Source organism: Eutrema salsugineum, unplaced genomic scaffold (assembly GCF_000478725.1).
Source record: "Eutrema salsugineum unplaced genomic scaffold, Eutsalg1_0 scaffold_1, whole genome shotgun sequence".
Taxonomy (NCBI): Eukaryota; Viridiplantae; Streptophyta; class Magnoliopsida; order Brassicales; family Brassicaceae; genus Eutrema; species Eutrema salsugineum.
In genome coordinates, this window is record NW_006256909.1 from 5,041,210 (window position 1) to 5,055,650 (window position 14,441).

The 14,441-nt window shown below is 34.6% G+C and overlaps 5 protein-coding genes across 6 annotated transcripts; 1 reads left to right on the plus strand and 4 right to left on the minus strand.

Moving 5' to 3' along the window:
• Window positions 1-221: 221 nt before the first annotated feature.
• On the minus strand, window positions 222-3,298 carry LOC18028887 (S-alkyl-thiohydroximate lyase SUR1). The gene is made up of 7 exons (XM_006412894.2): window positions 2,900-3,298; window positions 1,781-2,120; window positions 1,484-1,702; window positions 1,284-1,343; window positions 1,010-1,165; window positions 615-708; window positions 222-524 (listed from the first exon to the last, which is right to left on the minus strand). Exons 1-7 carry the CDS (start codon window positions 3,250-3,252, stop codon window positions 400-402), a joined length of 1,347 nt encoding a protein of 448 aa, XP_006412957.1. The 5' UTR covers window positions 3,253-3,298; the 3' UTR covers window positions 222-399.
• Window positions 3,299-4,989: 1,691 nt separating this feature from the next.
• Window positions 4,990-7,058, minus strand: LOC18028888 (probable protein phosphatase 2C 58). The gene is made up of 5 exons (XM_006412895.2): window positions 6,888-7,058; window positions 5,982-6,224; window positions 5,605-5,881; window positions 5,357-5,511; window positions 4,990-5,278 (listed from the first exon to the last, which is right to left on the minus strand). The coding sequence occupies exons 1-5, from the start codon at window positions 6,918-6,920 to the stop codon at window positions 5,141-5,143; spliced, it is 846 nt and encodes a 281-aa protein (XP_006412958.1). The 5' UTR covers window positions 6,921-7,058; the 3' UTR covers window positions 4,990-5,140.
• A 1,496-nt stretch (window positions 7,059-8,554) lies between these two features.
• Window positions 8,555-8,985, minus strand: LOC18028889 (protein ARABIDOPSIS THALIANA ANTHER 7). Its single transcript, XM_006412896.2, has 2 exons — window positions 8,803-8,985; window positions 8,555-8,713 (listed from the first exon to the last, which is right to left on the minus strand). The coding sequence occupies exons 1-2, from the start codon at window positions 8,983-8,985 to the stop codon at window positions 8,555-8,557; spliced, it is 342 nt and encodes a 113-aa protein (XP_006412959.1).
• A 1,703-nt stretch (window positions 8,986-10,688) lies between these two features.
• On the minus strand, window positions 10,689-11,650 carry LOC18028890 (protein ARABIDOPSIS THALIANA ANTHER 7). 2 transcript variants are annotated; one of them, XM_006412897.2, is made up of 3 exons: window positions 11,247-11,650; window positions 10,947-11,119; window positions 10,689-10,813 (listed from the first exon to the last, which is right to left on the minus strand). In XM_006412897.2, exons 1-3 carry the CDS (start codon window positions 11,445-11,447, stop codon window positions 10,771-10,773), a joined length of 417 nt encoding a protein of 138 aa, XP_006412960.1. In that variant the 5' UTR covers window positions 11,448-11,650; the 3' UTR covers window positions 10,689-10,770. The 2 variants fall into 2 exon arrangements, with proteins under 2 accessions (XP_006412960.1, XP_024005799.1); XM_024150031.1 differs by having other exon boundaries at window positions 10,947-11,122; window positions 11,247-11,508.
• A 773-nt stretch (window positions 11,651-12,423) lies between these two features.
• LOC18028891 (ADP,ATP carrier protein 3, mitochondrial) lies at window positions 12,424-14,441 on the plus strand. Its single transcript, XM_006412898.2, has 4 exons — window positions 12,424-12,530; window positions 12,915-13,420; window positions 13,506-13,877; window positions 13,964-14,441. The coding sequence occupies exons 2-4, from the start codon at window positions 12,950-12,952 to the stop codon at window positions 14,258-14,260; spliced, it is 1,140 nt and encodes a 379-aa protein (XP_006412961.1). The 5' UTR covers window positions 12,424-12,530; window positions 12,915-12,949; the 3' UTR covers window positions 14,261-14,441.

Genomic DNA, 14,441 nt, shown 5'->3' on the forward strand with positions numbered 1-14,441 from the left:
CCACATCATATTTTAAATAATTTACTTACAAATTTATTCAGTGAATATCAACCAATAAAATGTAATATATACAGCGAAAAGTTTTATAAAGTAGAGGAATCTTTTTCTTATTTATTAAAATAACTTTATTTAAGAATAACTTTAATTGGTAAATAAATAAATGGTTTCAGCGTCATCTATTCTTTATTCTCAAATCGTCATATATTAAATCCAATATGGTTATAAGATATATATTAAGTTCGCGCCATCATGCTTTGACTCGACTAAAACGACGTTTTAACGGACAAGCATACGCACATTAAACAAAAGTTTCGAACATAAATCGAAATGAAAATGAACCGAAGCATACAACAATAGAAATATAGGGCCTCATCAGGTTTCGACAATGAAGCTGAGTATTTAAGTGGATTGTGATTTAATATGGCGAGCGAAGAAGCCTTTGAGCCTCACGAAAGCGTCTTCTAGCATTGATCTCTCTACTCCAATCGAGAATCTCACCCAATTCTTCATTCCTAATACCTCTCCTGCATTTAATATTCCTAATGAGCCCATATCTTAAAATTTATATTTATAAAACATTATAATTACTTGAAAAGATAAATTATGATTATTACCAGGTAAAAGGACGAGATTCTCCTCTTGGGCCAGTTTCATGCAGAAATCAACATCATCTGTGATGTCTTCCAAGAGTGATAGGTCCAGTTTCGTCTGCGATATATATATGTACACCTTATGTTGGGATTAATGGAATTTCGTTTATATACGGACCTTTTGTAGTGTGCCATTCATCATTATTGCCGTTTTTGGTTACATTTTATAAAAACAAAATAATGCGTAAAAAATAATTGTTTAAAAACATTGCAGTAGTTAGTTTTGTTGTAAACTTGTAATACCTCTCTTATCTAGCATATATATAGAGATAAAGATGAGTTGGCAAAGTGCAAAAAAAAAAAAGAGAGAGAGAGAAGAAAAAAATTAAAGATACGGTGGTATAAAGAGAAATTGGTACCAGTAAGTAAGTACACGACTCGGGTTTCTTAGGGCAAATGAGGCAAGGAATTGCCTTGAGGGCATTGAACGCCATGTCTACGTTTTGACTCAGTATTGAGTTATTCATCTCAAAAAATTCTTTCTTTGTCTTCTCCAAGATGTTTGGAAGTGCAAACTTCCAATTAGACAAGGCAACACGTTAGTATTTACATCTATTACGCATAACTCTTTGCATATGTGTTTGTGTTTTTGAACATATATATATATATATATATATCATAATAAAGACAAACCTGTAGAATAGTCGATGGATCAGGACTAATGTCGAGATGCTCCTTGATGGATTCAATCACCTACATTGATACAACAAATAAATCGTATTATATATATATATATATAGATATATATATATATATATATATGTTGAAATCCAAAAAAGCTTTTGGTCTGGACCAATAAAAACTTGATGATGGTCTAAAGATTAAAGACCAACCCCAGTGGTTTTGAAAATGTTATTGGGATCATTCATCGCGATCCAACCTATTCGCCACCCAGGGACGAGCCATCCCTTGGAGATGGACCCAAGTGTAACCACAGGAGCAATCAATGCAAATATCCCCATTGGGACAAATGGATTCTCTCCATATATAGTTTGATTATAAACTTCATCAGAAATAATCAATATCCCTAGCTTCTTCGCCATCTCAGCCACCTATACATATCAACATAATGTTACATAAACAAGAGTCAAGTTCAAAAGAAAAATTAGCTTAAAGTTAGAGATTTTCACCTTCTTTAGATGATCATATGTGTAGACATTTCCACATGGGTTATGAGGGTTAGTTATGACCATAGCGACTGTATTATCATCTGCTATGGATTCAACGCCTTGGAGATCGATCTCCCAGTCTTGGTCGGGGAGGAGATTGTACTTGCGAATCTCGACTAGGCTATGTATTGCGTGACTATGGTAAAGAGGATAGACGAGACTAGGGAGCAAGATATTGGCCTTTGGTCCGGAGAGGGCTTGAATCATGGTCTCTATCCCTTGGCAACACCCGACCGTTATAAATATATCGTCTGATTTCATCTTATGCGGAAGGTCCTGGTTCAAATATTTAGCCACCGCCCTATAGTACAAGGAGTATACAAACAGTCGTAGAGATTATACATAGTTTCGAATATGTATAGCGTGCATATAGTGTGATATTTCATAAAGCGTTTGAATCTTATAGCCTAAACTACACATTATTTCCGTAATAGGATTAACATTTCAGTTATTGATGTTTTCTCTTTTCAAATTTGCACCCTTCATTTCACTTGTCTAACTGATAGGATTGATCTTTTAAAAAATTGAACATAAATGTTTGGTGTGCTCTAAGTTCCTCGACTTTCAATAACTGAGTAAGTCACGATACCCAAGTTTGAGATTTAATTGTTTACAAAAATAAAATTCGGCAGAGTGAAAACGAAATTTTGAAAAGCCAATTTATGACCAAATTCTCTTACAGACTGCACTATAATTAACTCATTAGGACTGAGTTAGATTAAACATCTGTTCTCAATAACATTACTTATGTGGAAAACCGTGCACAAACACAAAACATAGTAACGATGCATTTTCAAAATCTCAAAAATAAGGCTAGGAAAAATTGAACTCCGAAGTTCCCAGATCCGATCTGGCTCTTAGTCTTAGATATACTTTATTTTAATTTTTATATGATATTTCAATTGTATAAATTAATTTAAATAATTTCATATTATTATTTTAATAAATTTTCGAATACTGCCCATATTATTATGATCCGAATCCGGATACAATGAAATTCTAGGATATCTAATCTATGCCCGTCCTACTATAAAAATAAAGATAAAAAACATCTCTACACTAATCAAATAATAAGAGTACCTTCTGGCTGGTAAAATACCAACCCCGGGGGCGTAGGAGTTGGCGGCGCCAGAGCGTAAGGACTCAACCACGGCATTCTCAGCCTCAACAGACGTCTGGAAGCAAGGGTAGACAGAAGGGTCGCCGTGACCCAAGGGCAAAATGGTCTTTATATCATCTTTGCTGCAGTTGTTGAATAACCTGGCAAGGGTACCTTTCATTGAGACGCTGGCCGCTTCCTTGGCCGCACTGTTGCCTTTAAACCTCCAGGCACCGCAACCACCGGTCAGCGTCTGCGTCTCCGTCTTGTGTTCAACTTCTTCGTCTTGGTCAGTTTTAAATGAAGGAACGAACAGATTCATGTGTTGGCTCATCGTTCTGAGTCCGAGAATACTTGGACGGAGTTTCAAAATGAGATAAGGTATTGTTATGAAGTTATGATACTACAGTTCAGCACTACATATATAAACAAACCATATATTATGGTCTGTCCCTTTCTACTTTGAGGATAACATGATACGAGGAAACTAAATAAAATTTAGGACCACAACAATTTAGAGTTGGACCATATAATATTTTATTTATTTGGTGACCAATAAACGTGGTTGGTTATGTGATGCCAAAAAATATCATCGAATCTATACACTATTATATAGTCCAAATGTATATGATATACATTTGACAACAAAATAATTTTTGCCATCACTACCCCATTATTGTCCAACTTGTCTACTTGTTATGTTTTTACCAAAAATTGTCAATTATCTATTCTCAAGGAGCCGGTTTCAAATGTTTTGCCTTCAACGTCTTCCTCTTGGCCAGTTTCAAACGAAGGAATGAGCAGGTAGTTCATGTGTTGGCTCATCGCTCCGATCAGATTTATTCCTCTTGATGAGTTTGTTTATATTTTTGACAGCGGAATCAATCTCATACGAAACCATGAATTAGATTAACATTTATATATATAAGAATAGAATATACATAATCAATGGTACATCTCTTCTATGTTCTTGATACTTGATATGGGGTGTTTATAATTCTTGTTTTTAGTTCTTTATTTTAAGAACGAAGTGTCGTTTTGTCACAATGGAACGATTTAAGAGATCAAAAAAGGATATTAACAGATCCACAATAAAAAAAAGGATATTAACAGATCCACGATTGGTCTGTCCATTTGACGTTACGAGGAACATTGATAGCTCTCATTTATATCGTATTCTGGATACTCTTTTCATATTTATTTAATTGTCATTTTAAGATTATGCACACATATTAAGAAAATATTAATTGTATTAATTTTTCAATATAAAAACATCATTAATAATTTATTTAAATACAATTCAACCAATAATAAAATAAATTGCATAATAAAAATAATTATAAAAAATAAAAAACTAATAAATGTTTCATTGAAAACTGAAAACAACAACTAATTTAAAACAAACAAAATTCTCTAAAACGATAATTAATAAAAAACGGAGGGAGTATGTTAAATCCTTGTTTTTAGATTATTTTTACAGCCTAATTAAAATATTATCACTTCTAAAATTAGTGGATGTTCATAAAAAAAATTCCTGTTAAATAAAGAATATTATTCTCATAAACTTCCGTTTACAAATTGGAAAAACAGATTTTATATATGTCTTGGGGACGTCAAAATTTACACAACACAATTACTCAATTTGTGATATGTTCTTATGCACCTTAAAACTCAGAATATGTGAATTTGTTTAAGAGATTACCAATTTTTATATTAATAAAAATTAGTCGTATACAATTGCAGATTAACACAAAAAAAAAATGGAAAGTGGCATGCATTACCGAATAATTTTGGTCAAACTATCGCACAAATTGACACCTGCAAATTTTCCAATTTATGTTCTCCTTAACCATGACATCCTTTAGTCATCAAATTACCAAAACAACATTAGTTGAGAAAGTTAAATCTAGAATTATTCTAATTAAATATTAAATCCGGCCCACCGGTCCATTTGAATAGATGAAACCTTATTACGTAGATATAGTATAACCTTGTCGCCTCAGTCAATATTTACATATCTTAAAAACAAATGGATTACTCAGTATTTACTTTGTTTGCTTTGTGAAGAAAACATGTAAAAAATAATATATTACATCTTATGGGAAACCTCATAACTGGTTTTACAGACACAGCTTGAAAAAATATATATATATCTCTATTTTGCAAACTTAATGTCTAATTTATAGACAAAAGCATTTATGATTAAAAAGAAGAGGAAGAGACTAGTGGAACTTTACAATGATACATGAGATGTCGTCTTTGCTCTTCTTAGATATAGCTTCCTCTATCAAGTGCTTTGCCGCTGCCTGCGGATCTTTGATGCTCTTTATCGCATCAACAGCTTCTTGGTTCGACATTACCTGCAGTTAAACATGGACCAATCATGTTAGAACAAGTCCAGAAACCGGTCAAAACCGCGGTCTGAAAAACTGAGTTACCTTCCAAATACCATCACTGGCGAAAACGATGAACTCAATCTGATCATCAATAGCCTGTTTAGTTATGTCCGGTTCTGAGCTCAGATGTATCTTTAAGCTCTTATCTCCAAACGCTCTCGCAACTGCTAACTGTCCATCGACACGTGGAACATCCCCTGCAACACTTTAGGATCATAAATTAACATATCTGCTAATCCAAGGGAGACCAAAAACAGTAACTAATCAAGGACGAAACTATGCAGCTTTACCTGGAATATTAGATACAAAGCCACCTCGCTTCTCTATATCTTTTCTCTCCTTGCTTGGTTCATGATCCACTGAGAGCTGATGCGCAACGCCATTCTTAGACATCACTGCCCTTGAGTCTCCAACATTAGCAACCACTAGCTTTTGACCATCCATTAGAATTCCAGTCACAGCCGTTGATCCCCCTTTACCAAGCTTAAGGGACTGCTGCAATATCACTGCATCTGTTGATCTGTACGCATTCCTTATAGCGTTCTCCGTGTCAGTCCAAAAATCCTTCTGAGAAAAAAAACAAAAGGAACCCACAAATGGATCAGTCAGTATATTTCACAAAGGATTCACCTTTTTGCCTCGAAAGAGATTTCTTGACCGAATTTACCTCTTTTAGAATGTTGTCAAAGAGATTAGTCTGCAAATATTTGGCCACATCATGTCCCAAGTGACCATCAAAGATGGCAAACAAGCCCAATTCATGGCCTTCAACTTTCTTGAATTCAGACACAACATAGTCCTCCATCGGATGGCTTGATTTGCCCTTCACAAAGTGGAAACCGTGCGTAATGTTCTTCCACATCTTGCTTTTGCCTCTTCCCATGTCAGCAGTCGATCCGCATAACCCGGCCTTTAGTTGACAGTTCAGAGCAAACCAATAGAGTTAATCAATACTGCAATCACAATTAGTTGAAAGATCCAGAAACACTGTCTATCCACAGATTCTTCAAACGATATTAGAAATAAATATTAAACTCTCTCAACTTCTATAACGAATCTTGCAGATTCCTTCACATCCATGAACAAAAAAGCTCAGACTTTTAACCAGAGAACACTATCATACAGAGGGATCGAAAAAAGTTTAGACCTTTAACACAACAGAGGGATCGAAAACTACCATCTACTCACAGACTATTCAGACAGACCCAAGAAGTTGCAGAATTTTTCAGTAAAAGCTTAACAGGCAAGTCCAATTTCATTGACCAGGAAAAGCAAAGCGCTCTTGAACTTTCGATGGATCAGCTGAAAATCAATAATTTCCAAAGTATAAACCTCGAAATTGCTACTACTCACTCACTTCAAAAGCTCTGCTAAAAGAGACAGTGGTAACATTAGAGCAACTGGTTTCAGGTCCAAACAGAGAGCTAAACCCCATGGAAAAATAACCAAAAGGGTATCCGACACTAGAGCCATAAATCCTAAACCCAAAGAAAATCAGGATGTCGTTTAAAGCACAAGCCAGGAACTGGAAAAAAATCAGATCAAGTAGATGTCACCATAATCAGTACCGTACCTTCATCTTGTGTAGAATTTCTCTGCCTGCCATTCTGAGGAAGCCTTGAGAGACGATTTCTCTGTCTCTGCGTGTGAATGAGTGATGATTGAAGCAAACAAGAGGAAGGAGATGGGTTTATGAAGTTATTTTGACTTCGATGATATGAACTGCCGGTGACTGTAGTAAAACATTATCAGCTTCAGCTGCGTCGTTTCAATGCCCAACGACTTTTCTTCTTCCCATTTTAACCCCTTTTTGTTACTACTTTATTATTAAAAATAAATTAAAATTTCATTATTCTTCATGATTAGTTCTTGGAAGCCGGTTGGTCAAGCGGTTAATTACAAATTTTCAACGATACTAAATATGTTTGTCCTGATGATGTAACATATTAAAAAAAAAATTACAATTATCATTAATTTATAATACTTTACAGACTTAGCAAAATATTAAGCTAACCATTAGTTTATAAAACTATATATATAAATATATTTGTACGTCAATATTCTCAACTATCCTCCTTATTTTAATCTTTGTTTGATGAAAAATGTCGTTTTCCTTGTATTTTGTTACAATATTATGTGTACATCTTGGTTCCTAATAATTAAATGTAGCAGCCAAGGACTGCAATACTTTTTTGATATGTTTCATTTTCTTATTCTCCACAAATTCTTGTCGGCTCAGTCAATAGATTCATTTCAAAGAGTCTTCTTCGTTCCTTCCAATTCGTCCTTTGGAGAAGAAAACCCTCCACTCTTATTGTCCAAACTTTGGATCGGTTTGATTCGTCAAGCTAATAATAATAGAATCATCTACTAAAACTATTTTACTCTTCACTATTATAGATTACTTTAGTGTGATGGAAACTCAGATTGGTCATTATTTTAAAATCCCAATCAAGAGGAAAGATCTTACTATTACTCACACACATAACGCGGGGCCAAAGAGTTGGTGACTTGTCTAATCAAAGTTTTCGCCATTGACCACATATACATAAAAATAGGATTCGAAAAAGATAGTGATTAGTTTAATTACCCTATCTTGAATTCTTGATTAATTTACGTTCAAGTGAATCTAGTAATTCACCATCCAGTTTGAATCGCTAAGAGTATTATTTCACATTTAATACTATTTTAGTAGTATTTTTTAATATCATTTTCTAATAAACAAAAAAAATTATATCTATATTTTTGTACTGTTTTGTGTAATCAATCGGATATATGGACGGTCTCCAAGAATTGTGTAACTTGTGTTCTGATCTTTGAGTTAATCTTGTCAATTTGGACGACTAAAGGATCAACTTGGATAGTTGGATCATATATTAAAAGTAATTAATATAATGAAATTCGGATATGGTGGAAACGCTCGAGAGAAGTGGTGGTAGGTAAGGAGTCGTTGATAAAAAAAAAAAGGGAAATGAAAAACAAAAACTAGATTAAATGGAAAGTAGAAATTGTTGCCAGTGGCACTTTATAAATAAGCATTTAGTTTATCTTAATTAGTTGAAGGATAAAAGGAAACTAAGAAAAGAGTATAGAGAGAGATGGGTATAGGATAGAAGGAAACTAAGAAAAAGCAAAACTAGAATATTAGGAAAGTATAGGATAAAAGGAAACTCTGATCAGATAAACTGAGAGAAGCTACAATGTATATCATAAGATGCATATTAATATAGAGAGAGAGACCTATAGAACATTCAAATGTGATTCATATACAGTCACATTCGAGTCCGGATCTTGTTCGCATCTTACGCATCTTATTTTCCAAATTACCTCTAATTGCATGCATTCACATGGTCTCCCTAGCTCTTCCCTCCTCTTCTTTTTCTTCTCCAATCCCTGCAACTACATATCGCAACTTCGGTTATCTCATCGGTTAATCACGGTGTAAAAAAATTGAGAGAGAAAAAAAAAGAGCTAGAAGAATCAATTACAGTAATTGGGGACGTGAGCTTGAGAACGTTATTGAAGTGGCTCACTCCTCTGCAATACTGTGGAGAGGCCGGTCCCAGAGATGTTCTTTCAATGATGCTCTCGAACATGTCCCTACACTGCTCTTCTTCATTCCTTGAAACCGCGGATGCAATCAGGGTCATGAGCAATAGAGCACGATGCATCGTGGGTTAATTTGTAGTTAACTGATTACGACGATGTAATGACGAGTACTAGCTGCTGAAATTCGATGATCCGTGCTTCATCACACATGTATATAATATATAGTGAATTCATGATTAATTAGTTTACATGTGGGTTAATTAAACGATATATGGTTTGTTTTGGGAAACATGTAAAGCTCGTGCTTCCTTCGTAAGTATTCATACAATTTGTATATGTTGATTTGTTAGACGGGCCTAACCAGTTTTCATGGCACATAATGCTCGAGGGGTCTCCACTGCGTTATATATGTCTGATATTTATGTTATCCCCGAAAACTTTTTTCTAGTCGTAATAATTAATAACCACCACCACTAAAATGGCCCCAGTAACATTTTTCGTAATCACTTGGTCCAAAGTGTATTTGTATGAAATTATTCTCTTAAGTATATATTTTTTGGGTCAAACTATATCTAAAGTTTATTTATTGTTTTCAAATAAATCACCACTAGGTCTGGTAAGGTCGAAGCCAAATTCGGGTATTTCCGGTAATTGTGGACAAGATTAGGTAATTTGAGATATATAATTACCTAATTTTATAATGAAACCATCATTTGTAAAAAATTTAACTAACAACCTGGAGACTTGAGTAATTAACCCCAAAAAACTTCAACTCGTATATTTATCCACTGAAATAGATTATCTCAACTCGAAAAAGTAGTTCCAAACTGAGTTCATGTAGTTTAGGGAGTAGAATTAGTCTTCTCGGATTAGTTCATGTAATACCGGGAGTACGAATAAAGTTGGATAAAGACCCGAAATGTACATACAGTAGAACCTCTATAAATTAATACTCGATAAATTAATAATCACTATAAATTAATAAATTTTTTTGGTCCCTAATTGGGAACAGTGTAAAAATCCATCAAATTCGATAAAATAATAAAATAATAATATTTTTTGAAACTCCGATATAAATATATGGTCCCAACAAAAATATAAATTAATAATTATATAAATATACAAATATATATATATTATTCTAAAATATGAATAATGTGTTTACTTTTACTTAAAGTTGAAATTTTATTGGTGTTCATCTGTTTGTTTATTACATCTCTATCTCTTATTGTTTTTTTTCAATATTCATTCAAATTTGTGAAGAATTTTTGATATAATAATTAGGTTTCTTACACGTAAATATCTATAAATGTATTGTAGTATTGTCTTCATTTTCATATTTTTGATAATAGCCATGATTTCTTATAAATTTTGAATTTTTAAACATGTATATTTTTAATAGACAAATTAATATTCTATTAAAAACTATTTTGTTATGATAACTATATTTATTAATCATAATTTTTATTAAGTTATTCTCTTAAGTTCTTAAATACAATATTATTCAAATTTTTTTTAAAAAAGTTATAGACAAAAACTAGATTATCTCTATAAATTAATAATTTATTAATTTATAAATAAATTAATATCACGATAAATTAATAAAATTTCATGGTCCCAACATTATTAATTTATAGAGGTTTTACTGTACTTCGTTAAGTTCTATGATATTTGTTTTTCCACAACAACTGCTACTAGAAGAACTAAGAAGTAGAAGCCAGCTGATAAATATACATATATAATGGCTTAGAGAAACATTTTGCTTGCTTTTGTAACACTAGTCACTAATTAATACAATATACTCGATTATATATCATACATAGCTATTACAAAGTCTTCCCTTTAAAATACATATATTCATACATATTACAACTCTTCCCTTTCCAATATTTATATATACTTATAAGCTAATTTAATTTTCCAGCGTCGATAACCTTCGCGTTTCTGAACCTGTAACGAAAAAAATACCACTTAATTAGATTAGTTCTTTTTCACATAGGAATAAATGTAACAAATGACATTTTTAGGTTAAAAATAGGAGGAAAAAAAATAAACGATGGGGGAGAGGGAGAGTGAAAATAACTGAGAACAGTCCATTGCAACGGAGATGGGAAAGCTGAGAGTAAGAGAACAAAGGAGAGGAATATTGTTAATGGCAGGAGGCAGAAAAGGAAGATGATCTGCTCTTCCCATTATCTCTATGCAATTACACACTCTCTCTATCTCTCCATTCCCCTGCTTGTTCTTCCTCGATCCCTGCTTAATATTATTAACCTAGGTTAATTAGGCTTACCGGTCTAATCAATAATCAATGGTGAAAAGAACCCGAAAATTAGAAGGAAAAAAATCGAAAAATGGAAAAACCGAGAAAAGAGTAGTTAACTGGAGGAGTGAACTTGACAATGTTGTTCAAGTGGGTCACGCCTGTACAGCATTGCGGAGAAGGTTGCTGGAATATTCCCTCGACGAAGCCCATGCACGGCATGAAACTATCGAACACGTCCCTACACTGCTCTATCATAAGGTCCGAAACCGTGGTCTTAATCAGGGCCAAGAGTGTCACGAGCAATATGGCACGGTGCATCTTAATTTTTTGTTCTCTTTAACTGCTTACAATATTGAACTAAGGTGAGATGATTCGTGTGTGATCACAAATCGATATAGTTGTCAATTAGTTTATATATATGGTAAAGTTTACTATGCATGGTTAGTTTAGCGAACACATGTAATTCTCACCCCTCCTTCTAAATCGGATTAATTCTAGCCGAGTTCTCTTTCAGTTATCTTGAATTTATTAAAATTATCTTTATGTGATTTCTTATATACATCTATACTCTATAGGCTAATTGCGTGTAAGGATATAATTTTATCGCATGCCATATGAGTGACATGCATGCGTCTTGTGTTTATCTAACACATGTGCCGATATCATTGCCTATACTTTGGTCTCTTTCAATACGTATGTTATGGAGAGTACGTAGAACGTTTCTGAGTTACTATCCAACCAGTTTTGGATTACCTTCTTGCTTCTTAAATAACATAAATTTTGTAGACCTAATTAACGATTTTTATTGTTTTTAGCACACCAAAAAAGTCTTGATTATCCTATTTTAAATTTTCAGGCATTGGGGCATGATGATCAACACTTACAGCCTAAGATTCATCCCTGTCCAATGATTCAAAGTACATTGCCTCAAAGTCTGTTGGTTCCAGACATGACATTTATGTTTTATATATATGAGATTTATAAAACAAACTTGGTTATGGAGACAAAAAGTATATATTTTGCCGCAAGTGTTTTTCTTGAGAAATAAATATTTAAAGATCGTTTATTTTATTAAAAAAATAGTATATTTTACTAGAAAAATAATTTATCAAGTTATTTTCTACCCAAGAAACTGTTAGTTTCTCTACCCAAAAAACTCTAATCAAAATGAGTACTAGAAGACAAAAACCCAAAGTAGATAAACATAAAATAATCTTCAGGACTCTGGGTTCCTTAAAATGGGCCCAGAAGGAAACGTGTCAAAGGAGCAAAGTAACATTTTTCGTAATTTTAGATTTTATCTTCTGACCATTTTTTCCATCTTTTCACATAGGACATTTTAGAACCCTACGGTTCTCGTCTCTTACAAGAATTTTGTTACGCTTCGGAGAGGAATCTTCGGTAAGCTTCCATGAATTTTCACTCGACTCCACTTATTCTAGCTTTACCATTTGACACTTCTCTTAGTTTAAGGGTTTTCTTTCAATAATTGTTCTGCATGCTCGTGAATTCTGTTTTCCTATGCTACTCGCCGCTTGATCTTAGTGAAAGAATAGTCTCGTTTGAGGAGCTGCAAGTAGGTTTCCAAGTGTGCTTGTATTTTGGAATCATGACTGGTCTAGTGAACTTGTGGCTTTAAACCGAAGATAGTAGGATCTTATGCGTTGCAATGAATGGATTGATTGCTGTTCTGTTCTTTGTCATCGTCCTTCTAAGCATTCAAGTATAGAAATGTCGAGAGAGCGAGAAATTTTGTGTTTAATTAGTAGTTTTGCTGCTTTGCAGATCATCTTTTGCTGAGTTTTACAGTAAAAACAAAAATGGATGGATCAAGGCATCCGTCGGTGTTTCAGAAGCTTCATGGACAATCAACCTTGATAAATAGACTTTCTCCGAGCGTGCAAACTTATAGTTACGGCGTCTCTGGTGCTTATGTTAATGGAGGTCTGCAGAGTCTATTACAGTCAAGTAATCATGGCATTGGCTCTTCTCTTCTACCACATGGTTCGTTGCCTGTATTTGCTCAAGCCCCTAGCGAGAAAACCGGTACTGGTTTCTTGATCGATTTCCTTATGGGAGGAGTCTCAGCTGCTGTTTCAAAGACGGCAGCAGCGCCGATTGAGCGTGTGAAGCTCTTGATTCAGAACCAAGATGAAATGATCAAAGCAGGACGTCTCTCTGAACCATACAAAGGAATCACTGATTGTTTTGGCCGAACAGTCAAAGACGAAGGCATGATTGCACTTTGGAGAGGCAACACTGCCAATGTTATCAGATACTTCCCCACGCAGGTTAGCTTTTTTCTTCTCTTCCAAGTTGGTGTTTGTATAGACGTTGAGATGAGTGTGCTAAGCAAAAGATTTCTCTGTTTTTCAGGCGTTGAACTTTGCGTTCAAAGATTACTTTAAGAGGCTGTTCAACTTCAAGAAAGACAAAGATGGATATTGGAAGTGGTTTGCAGGGAACTTGGCGTCTGGTGGTGCAGCTGGTGCCTCGTCTCTGCTTTTTGTCTACTCTTTGGATTACGCTCGTACCCGTTTGGCCAACGATGCCAAAGCGGCCAAGAAAGGTGGCCAGAGGCAGTTTAATGGCATAGTTGACGTTTACAAGAAGACCATAGCTTCTGATGGCATTGTTGGGCTGTACCGTGGTTTCAACATCTCATGTGTTGGAATTATCGTGTACCGTGGACTCTACTTTGGATTGTATGACTCATTGAAGCCTGTGGTTCTAGTCGATGGTCTCCAGGTACAAAAAACAAAGAAAAACTTTTTACTTCAACATATTGAGAGTCCTCTGTTGCTGTTTACTCATTGGTTTTAAGCTGTACACAGGATAACTTCTTTGCGAGTTTCTTGTTGGGGTGGGGAATCACCATTGGAGCTGGGCTAGCATCTTACCCGATCGACACGGTGCGTAGAAGAATGATGATGACATCAGGTGAAGCAGTGAAGTACAAGAGTTCTCTTCAGGCATTTTCTCAGATCGTTAAGAAGGAAGGGGCCAAGTCACTTTTCAAGGGTGCAGGTGCCAACATCCTCCGTGCAGTCGCAGGCGCTGGTGTGCTCGCTGGCTATGACAAGCTCCAGCTCATTGTGTTGGGCAAGACCTATGGCTCTGGTAGTGGCTAAACAACGATAATAGAAAGAAAAGTCCTTGAGCTCTATGGGTGAATAAATCTCTCTGCCTTCGTACAAATGTTGCTATTAGAATATCGAGTGTACTCTGTGTGAAGTTGTGGCTTTTGTCTTAGTTATGTGACATTTTTCAGACAAAAAAATGATCACTGGATAAATAATGTTAGTTTGTGTT